A 9,889-nucleotide genomic window follows, 5' to 3' on the forward strand; every position below is an offset into this window, starting at 1 on the left:
GTAAACCATCCATGACGCCCCTATTCCAGCCCAGGAAAGATTTTCATTTCATCTCAGTCTTCATAACTGATATTTAGAAATAGCCTACGCTATAATAACACTACACTAATATTAAAATACCCAAGGAATACTAGTCTGTTCATCACCCAAAATATGATTATCATAGAGAGAGTATACTGGGTCAAAGCGAAAGCTTTTCTTACATTAACGTGCACTAATTTTCAAAGGTTTCATAATGTGATTTCAGTTCAGAATGACCCATCTAGCTCAGAAAAACCGAAATCAACAGTTGGTATTATTTTCCTATTGATTAATCCATATAGAGAGCGTTGAAGATAGGGAGCCACATAATGTAATCACAGTGAACTACTGAGAAATTAGACAAAAGTTAGGAGACTCAAGTTCCATCTGTTTGTAGATGAAAAGGTTCTCTGATATGGAGTCTTCACTGAAAGTTGTTCAAGAATTGTTGATTTGTTTTTAATGAAGAAATGAAGAAATAGGTACACTGATATATGTTGACTGCTGAAAGCTCCTTTCTCGATCCTTTATCAGACATGCACAAAAGCAAATTCCCTCTCTTTGTAAGGAACAAAGGCAATTCTACCACAGATTCATGGAGAATGTTCCATTCATAAGTAGATCTTCAACATCTCACAAATTGATTGATGAGAATTATAACAAGGGACATTATTCCAGCCCCATTGGCGCCTTGTGGAAAGAAAATCTAACACAACACAATGTTCATTGTTATCACTGGGTTCGCCTGGGTACCAGAACCTGAAAAAGGAGAACAGGGTAAGTATGTTTCTCAAACTGTCTTTGAAAGAGTCAGTGAAACAAGGGCTGCTATCGAACATTATGGAGGTCAGGCCAGAGACACACAAATCATTGCCTCCCCAATCCTTGCAGATGGCCCATCCATCTGTTGCTGGCATTTCCCCGGAAAATGGGGCTGCCATGCCCTGCCCCAGAGCTGCCCCATTTCCTTGTGTCAGACACCCTCCCTGCAGACATGCCTCTCTCAGTCCATGCTTGTGCCCTGATTCCATGGGCTCCCTTTAGTGATCAAAAATTTTATCCCAGTCATATCAATAGTATGGGCTTCTTTATTAACCACTTTTGGAGAATGAGACTTCTTTAAAATATCTTTGATTTGATGCTTTTAGACTCTGCACAAAGCTGAGTCATCAAGGGCATCCCAGAGAGGGCCGTGTGAGCCTAGTACCCTATCAGACACAGCTTCATCAGCACACTCCACAATCATCACCATGATCCAGACTGGACTCCACTGCTCAGGTGAGCTTCACCCAGAAATGAATCCACAGGAAGATCCCAGTATACAGTTTATGAGACTGAAATCACATCAGGCGTTCACAGATTTGGGGATGGGCTACCTCCCCTCATCTCCCTGTACTCTGGAAGCCCCTGAAGTCACACACACAGGCTCCAACGCTGCCACCAAATTAATAATTTAACTACAGCTGTTTCACCCCATCACAAATTTGGACTTCCTGAAGATTTTGTGGCAGTGCAACACCTCAAATTCTATTATACTGATAAACTAAGAGTAGCATACAAGATTGGATGGGATGTAATGTAGAAGGCAACCAATTGAAGAATGAAGTATAAAAAGGGGATTTAACCTGTATCAATATCTTAGTAATCTCTTATACAAGAACTTAATGGCTGCATGGTGAGATACAACATTCTTCACTAGATTTCCTCTAGGGAAATATTTATGATCATTCTTTTAGCAAGCTATTGATAACAAGCAATATAAAATCAATTTTCAAGGGCCTGCTATGAGGTTGAAGGGTGTTTGGAAAAGTAGGAGACAATGTTTGGGGGAAATTATAACAGTGGTGGGATTTGTGTTGTAATATTAGTGCCTATAAAAATCATTATGGACAAATTTGTATGCCAGAGTGTTTATAGAAAGTTTAAGGGAAAAAAAAACAACTTTTTAAAATAAATAGAATTCCATTTATTAGAATAAATATCTTGAATTCTACTACTATGGCAGAGGGACAAAGCCACGCGGGTTCCGGGGCCGAGATCTCCAAGCCTACTCGAATTGGAGTCGAGCATCCTCCACCCAGATCTTCCAAATTCCAGTAGGCGGGGGTCACACCCACCACCTGGCCCCCTGGCGCCTTGCAATCCCATCAGCGGCCAAGACTCAGAGACTATAAAATCCAGCCCCCGGACGAGACCAGTGCAGTCTCCTGCCCCTGCGCCTGGCTTTTCCTCGACGGGGTCCCTTGGAGGGGAGCGGGTTGAGCTTTCCTCCCCGCCCCAACCAGGGCTCAGGCAGCCGAAGACCTCCAGGACCAGCCACCACCATGCTGAGACCACTCTCCGCACTCATGAAGGTACTGGCAGAGGGACAAAGCCACGTGGGTTCCAGGGCCGAGACCTCCAAGCCTACTCGAATTGGAGTCGAGCATCCTCCACCCAGATCCTTCAAATTCCAGTAGGCGGGGGTCACACCCACCACCTGGCCCCCTGGCGCCATGTAATCCCATCAGCGGCCAAGACTCAGAGACTATAAAATCCAGCCCCTGGAACTGTGCGGCCGCACAACATCTTATCAGAACATCTTTTTATGACATCTTATTATCTCATTCCTACTTTGGACAAACTTGCAGGCTATCAAATGTAGCCTGCCAACAGGGCAGAGTCTGGCAAACTCCCCGTGGCGTACCAAATATGCCAAATACCAGTAACAATGATGGGTCTCATTCTCCTAAAGAGCCTTGAATATAATCTCCGGGCTAGGATGAAAGAGACGTTACTGGGGCCTGCTCGAGGCAATCGACGACTATTATCTAAGATTATTATATCTTACTCTGTTCTCAATCTTAAAAAATCGAACTAGAGTCTTTCTTTATACATTTCACATAGTTATTATGAGTCTCTAAGATGTTAACTAAGTTAATTGTACTTAAGGATCTAAGAGTTGATTTTGTTTTTGTTTTGCTTTTTGGTTCACACCCAGCATTGCTCAGTGGTTACTCCTGGCTTTTCACTCAGGAATGAGTGAATGAGAAATGAATGTTCGGGGGACCATATGGGTTGCTAGGAATAGATCCAGGTTGTGGGGGCGGGGGGAGTGTGTGCAAGGCAATCACTCTACATGCTGTACTATCTCTCTGACCTAACAGTTTTGCTTTTTTTTTTTTTTACTAAATAAATATAAGATACTTTAGGACTATCAGAATTTAGCTCATTGCTTTAGGGCAGGTATTGCATGTTAAGAATGGCTATGGTTTTCTTTGACATGAATTTTATTATCTTGAATATGTAAATTTCACAAGCACATGCTTTCCTATCAAATAAACCTGGGTTGGAAGATCATCATTGCCACTACAGTAACCTATCCTGAGTTATGTAAACTCTTTAAATTCAGTTTCCTCATTTCTACAAAGAGAAAGAGAAAATGATGCTCTGTAGACTTCTCGAGGTGATTAGTAGCAGAATGCATATTAAAACATGCAAAGTAATACTTTACTTTAATGTCCAAAAGTTATGTTTGAGCTCTATTGTTTTAAAAGCTACAAGTTGGAGCATCCTAAAGTCCCTACAGTCTGCAGGACTCAGGATCCCCTTACCCAATTCAATACTCACGTGACACTTGGATTGTATGGTGTCTCATTAACCCATTCCCAGTGACCATTCTTCAGATCTGACAGCCCCAAATAATAATCTTGATTCAATTTCAAATTCTTGGTAATAAAGTCCTAGGAAAGAATAGAAGTGAGTGAGGGTTTATGTAGCATTTCCCTAGATTTGCCTTCTTTAAAATCTTAGGAGAAAGAACACCAAAATGTGAGGGTCCATGAAAAGGCACCCAGGATCCAATCCACAGGTCTAGCTTTTCTGTGACTGAACAATACACTATCAAAGGCATCTCTTGGGAAGATGGTGCTTGTCTTAAGTGTTCAGGCCTCTCTAAAAAGCCCCACAGACAGGGCAGCTTAAAAACAACTGAAACAGTTATGCAGACTGATGTCCCAGATCAGAAGAACAGTATGACCAGGAAAAGAGCCTCTTCCTTACTGAAAACTGGTAAGAATTCAGAGCGGAGTCAATTAGAGAACTGCATTGCCCAACCACAGGGCAGAGATTTCTGTCCTTTCTCATGTGGACAAACACCCCCCACTTCATTAGTAGGAAATGGGAGTCTTCAAAGCTCTGGAGAAGAATTTTTTCATATGAATTCCTTTGATAACTTCTTAAGTTACTTCACTTCTAAAAAGGTAAAGGTAAAGGCCCTCCCGTAGTTCATCAATTTTTTCTCGAGCAGGCCCAGCAACGTCTCCATTGGAGACTTTGTCGTTACTGTGTCTGGCATATCGAATACATCATGGGTAGCTTGCCAGGCTCTGCCGTGCGGGTGAGATACTCCGGGTAGCTTGTCAGGCTCTCCGAGAGGGGCGAAGGAATCGAACTCGGGTTGGCCATGTTGGCTGCGTGCAAGGCAAACGCCTTACCGCTGTGCTATCGCTCCAGCCCTATTTCACTTCATCGCTTTTTATTTCTTTCCTATTTCACTTCATGGCTTTTCTCAGTCGATCATTTCTTGCTTGTTTTCTCTTTCTGCTTATTGTTGTGATAGTTGTTGTCATATTCTTACTGCTTGGAGACCATAAGAACCAGGCCACCCTAATCTACCAGTAATTTTTAATTGACTACAAAATGCTGGAGGTCAAGCTTAAGGCTGATACACCAAAAGCAGATCAGCTACCAGTAGATTAACCTCTCTGTGAGGAGCAACCTCCTAGCACAGAGCCACAATAACCCCCATTTAAACAGCAATAATTTATAAAACGTTTGTAGGTTCATATAATTAACTGATACTTCACGTTCAAATATACCCATCTTTCCACTCAAGCCTCCATATCCTACTCTAAATACCCCACTATATTGATGGGGAGGATTTAAATGGAATCAGAAGGAAGTGTAGAATGCAAAGACTTAGATGTCCGGTCCCATCTATTTTATCTAAAGCCTTATCCTCGGCAGCAACACCCCTGACCATGAGAACTTCCTCCCAAGCAGGAGCCGGGTACAGAGCTGGCAGGACCGTGACTCCACCGTTGAACGGAAAGTACCTGCTCCTCCTTGCTGTCGACCACCAGCAGATGCGCCTGCATCTCTGCACAGTGCTTCTTGCTGTCAGTCCAATTTCTTATCTCAGAAGAAATAAAGTAGCAATTTGAACCAAATGGCTTCCAATTCTTCGGGCAGCAGCTCCAAGATTTCCCTGTGTTGATATTTGTCATTAATAGTACAATATCCACTTCTAAAATGGATAATTCTTTATTGCATTTTTTGACCTATGAACTCCTTAAATTTTCATGCTATTGTTTTTGCATTGTGATTGATTTAAGTTATGATGCAATGACTAGTGGTTTTCACTTGTTATTGATTTAAATAATGATGTGATGAGTGATTAATATTTTAATTGGAGAGTATAATGTCTTATCTATTGCTTATCTATAGATATATCTGTCTATATCTATATATGAGATATATTGAGATATGATTTCAACTTGTGGTCAATTTTATATTTTTGGCTTGGGGGCCAAACTCAGCAGTGCTTGGAGCTTATTCCTAACTCTTCATTCAGGGATTAATACTGATGTGCTGGCTACAGCTAAAGCAAGAGCCCTACCCATTGTACTAGTGCTCCAATCTCCTGTTGCGTCTATTTTTATGTGTTCTATTTGAATTTAAGATAGTCAGAATAACTAGGATGATCTTGCATCTTTATAGTCATTGATGTATTTTCTTTGTAGTCTACTAAATATTACTAGTGTTTTCTTCAATTTAACAAGTGTGGATTAATCAACGACTCCTTATAATTCTATCAGTTGGTTTCCTACTAAGTGGAGGTTACTTACTAACTATTGAAAAGTTTAGAATGCCCATATTTCTTTGGTAACTTGTTTTTTTAAATTATATTATAAGTCTTTTGCAAATAACATAATATCTTTAACTGTATTTGGTACTAATAGAGCTACCACAGATGTTCTTTACTTTTTAGTACTTAATATTTTGTTTACTCAGGTGGGAGCAATAGCACAGTGGGTAGAGCGTTTGCCTTGCACGTGGCCAACGCGACCCACATGAGTTTGATTCCTCCGCCCCTCTTGGAGAGCCTGGCAAGCTACTGAGAATATCTTGCCTGCACGGCAAAGTCTGGCAAGCTACCTGTGATGTACTTGATATGCCAAACACAGTAACAGCAAGTCTCACAATGTTACTGGGCCAGCTTGAGCCAATCGATGAATGACAGGAGGACAGTGCTACATTTAGTTTACTTGGGCCGGAGCGTTAGCATAGAGGATAGGGCATTTGTATTGCACACGCCAACCCAGGTTCGATTCCTCCACCCCTCTCGAAGAGCCTGGCAAGCTACCGAGAGCATTCTGCCGCAAGCTATGCATGACGTATTTGATATACCAAAAACAGTAACAAGTCTCACAATGGAGACGTTACTGGTTCCCACTTGAGAAGATCGATGAACAATGGGAGGACAGTGCTGGACAGACAGTACAGTACTATAGAAGACAAGTGATATTTTTGTTGTTTTGGATTCACACCAAACAGGGTTCGGGGTGACTCCTGGCTCTATTCTCAGGAGCGAGCCTTGATGGTCCTTAGGGGGTCATATTGGGTGCCAGAAATAAAACCATGATTAACCATATACAAGAAAAGTGCCTTTACCCCTTGGCCAGAGACAAGTGATTTCATTATGTGTGCTGTGAAAAATTAAATTGCAAAAATGATCTTATGGAATCACAATGCCCATGTTCACCAAATAGTAAGCAGGATCTGTACCCATCAGGGCTCATTTAAGTCAAACCCACCTGCATCAGGCAGTAACAGGCATTTCCCCATTTCCTTGCCTGTGAGCAGTCAGGAAAGGTAGCTGGAACCAAAATATTTTTCAATATCCCGGACATGGGATCTGGAGTACAGTACAGTGGGTAAGATGCTTGCCTGTACCTGGCAGACCCAAATTCAATATCCAGTACTACAAATGATCCCCTGAGCTTCAGCAGCAGAGATCCCAATGTGTAGTACCAATAAGAGCCGTAAAAACCACCAGAAGGGGGGAGGGGAAGGGAAGGTTTGGCGGAACCTTAAAAATAGAAAAAGATTCAAAATCTCAGAGGAAAATGCAAAACTGTCCCATTTTCAATGAAAAATTTCTCTGTATGCCAAGGATGTCGAATTTCTCAAAATTGCTATGGTTTGGTGTAGGGTAACATTAGTTTGTCCATTCTTCCTCGTTGTAGGGAGCTTAGGTTTATTGGGTTACACCCATTACAGTGCACCCAAGCATTCCTATTCCTCTGTGTTTATCTTTAACTTCTCTGTGCTCTGCTTCCCCTCTCTGTTAATCACCTATATCTCCAAATGCAGACCCTGAGACTTGTAAGGTCAGTTCCTTCTAAGGACTCTGGATTTTGTATTTGTAAGTGAAATATCGCTTTTCTCTTTACCTGATGTCCTTTGCATAGTTTACTTTAGAATGATGTCATTTTTGTACAGACACAGGAAGACAGTAGATGCTTAGGAGTTAATTGACTCTGAATAATATTTGTTCCTGGACATCTATCATATTTACTTGACTTAAGCCTCAGTTTCCCTTAGTTCCTAGCACCCTAAAAGCAGGGTCCCAACGAAGGGACTGGATGGACCCAAGGAAAGTTGTAAGCTACCCTAGCATTGAAACAGGTTGGTCAAATACCATAAAACTTTTAAGTTAAGAGCAAGGTACTGCAAAAATTGTCGTGACTGGATAAGGACCCTTCTGAGGTTAGGAAGAACTCATCTCCCCTGAGAATTGTAGTCTGGGATCTCTAGTGAGATGTTCCCAGGAGAGCCACCCTTTAAGCTTAATATATCCTTTACTGTGTCCATACAAAATAACTGTCACTGTCACTGTCTTCCCATTGTTCATTGATTTGCTTGAGCGGGCCCAGTAACATCTTCATTGTGACAATTGTTAGTGTGTTTGGCATATCGAATACATCACTGGTAGAAAAATTATTAAGAAGTAAATTTAAAATGACTGTTTAGATGACTGGTTAAAGAAACTTTGGTACATTTACACAATGGAGTACTATGTAGCTGTTAGAAAAGACGAAGTCATGAAATTTACGTACAAGTGGTACTACATGGAAAGTATCATGTTAAGCAAAATGACTCAGAAAGAAAGGGACAGACATAGACAGATTGCATTCATCTGGGGAACATAAAGTAACAAAACAGGAGACTAACACCGAAGAATGGCTGAGATTAGTACCAGGAATTTTACTCCATGAGCTGGAGGCCAACCACACATACTAGGGGGAAAGGGAGCTCAGATAAAGAGGAGAACACCAAATAAAGGTGTTGGGAGGATCCTCCCAAGATGGGAGAAGTATGCTGAAAGTAGACTATAGACCAAACATGAGTGCCACTCAATGTTTCTTTTGCAAACCACAACACCCAAAAGGAGAGAGAGAACAGAGGGGAATGCCCTGCCACAGAGACAGGGTGGGTTGGGGGGGATGGGGGCTGGTAGGGATACTGGAATCCGTGGTGGTGGAAAATGGGCACTGGTGGAGGGATGGGTATTTGATCATTGTATAATTGAAACCCAAGCACAAAAAAATGTGTAAGTCTGCAACTGTACCTCATGATGTCTCACTATTAAAATTTTTTTAATAAAAAAAACTAAAAAAAAATAAAGTGACTGTTTAAATGGTTTTTGTTTAAGGAAAGATGAAATTCTGCTCTTGAGTGGATCTCCTCACAGGATGAGATCTTTGTCTTAGAAGAACTTCCCCGGAAGGAAGGGCTTTAGAGATATTGGTTGTCCTATCTGATCTATGAATAGTTGCTACTCCCAACGTTGGAGTTGGCTCTTGAATAAGTCTGTGAGACTGGGTGCGTGTGGGATGACTGCATGAGAAATGTGGGAGATGGGAATGAGGGGTGGTGTGAAACTGGAATGGGGCACTCAGTAATACTGGAATAGACATGCAGGCAGAATGGAATAAACGGAGGGACGAAGATTGGAATATAGCGCAACTGATCACCAACCAGCTAGTTTCCACTTTCTTTCATCCATTGCTGTTGGCCATCCAGGGTGGGAATCAGCTCATGGCCAGCGAATGCACATGGTGAGAGCATGCACACACATGTTTTGTGAACACTCTGTTTCGATTGTGTTTCCCTGAAATGCGTCTGCTGAAACTGTGACCCTCAGTGACATTGTTTGGAGGCAGAGCCTTGTAGAAGATAAAGTTTTGTTAAGTTGAGTCATAAGAGTGGCAGCTTTTAATCAAGTAAATGTTTTGAACTTTCAATAAAAGGAAGATAGACCAAAACGCTTCTCCCTCTCACTTTCCCACACTCTCTCCTTCATTTCCCTCTCCCTCTCTCCCTCCTCTCTTTCGATGGTCGATCCCTCTCTCTACATTTCCCTCTCTTCTCTTTTTCCTCTCTCCCTCTTTCCTTCTTCCGTCCCCATGCCCTATGTAAAGATGAGAACTCATTTGAAGACGCAGCAAGAAAACAGCTATCTATAAGCCAGAATAAATTCCTCAACAGAAACCAGTCCTGCTGGCACCTGATCTCACTGACTGGAAGGGATTGTTCTGTGGGACTGGAAGAAAATAAATACCTATTATTTAAGGTGTCAGTTTGTGTTTTCATTGCAGCCTAAAATGACATTGTGTTGCCAGTCTTCTCCCTTCAGAAGTGGAGGAAACTGAAACTAAACAGCTTTCAACTCTTTCCAGTAAGTATTGTGTATTATCTGAGAAACCATTTGAATGCATGAAATATTTGTGTTTTTTTAAAACACAATGGTATTAGATCTCTC

The 9,889-nt window shown here is 41.7% G+C and overlaps 1 protein-coding gene across 1 annotated transcript; it reads right to left on the reverse strand.

Annotated features, from left to right (window-relative positions):
* Positions 1-632: 632 nt before the first annotated feature.
* On the reverse strand, positions 633-5,288 carry LOC130042522 (C-type lectin domain family 4 member A-like). The gene is made up of 3 exons (XM_056134704.1): positions 5,118-5,288; positions 3,631-3,743; positions 633-780 (listed from the first exon to the last, which is right to left on the reverse strand). Exons 1-3 carry the CDS (start codon positions 5,286-5,288, stop codon positions 633-635), a joined length of 432 nt encoding a protein of 143 aa, XP_055990679.1.
* Between the last annotated feature and the right edge of the window lie 4,601 nt (positions 5,289-9,889).

Source organism: Sorex fumeus, unplaced genomic scaffold (genome assembly GCF_029834395.1).
Source record: "Sorex fumeus unplaced genomic scaffold, SorFum_2.1 ptg000101l, whole genome shotgun sequence".
Classification (NCBI taxonomy): domain Eukaryota; kingdom Metazoa; phylum Chordata; class Mammalia; order Eulipotyphla; family Soricidae; genus Sorex; species Sorex fumeus.

Excerpts from the sequence above, each read along its gene's own strand:
- LOC130042522 (XM_056134704.1), bottom strand. The coding sequence starts at position 5,288 with ATGACAAATATCAACACAGGGAAATCTTGGAGCTGCTGCCCGAAGAAT. Across the intron at positions 3,744-5,117 it reads TCGACAGCAAGGAGGAGCAG|GACTTTATTACCAAGAATTT; the intron begins GTACTTTCCGTT and ends ATTCTTTCCTAG. Across the intron at positions 781-3,630 it reads CCATACAATCCAAGTGTCAC|GTTCTGGTACCCAGGCGAAC; the intron begins GTGAGTATTGAA and ends CTCCTTTTTCAG.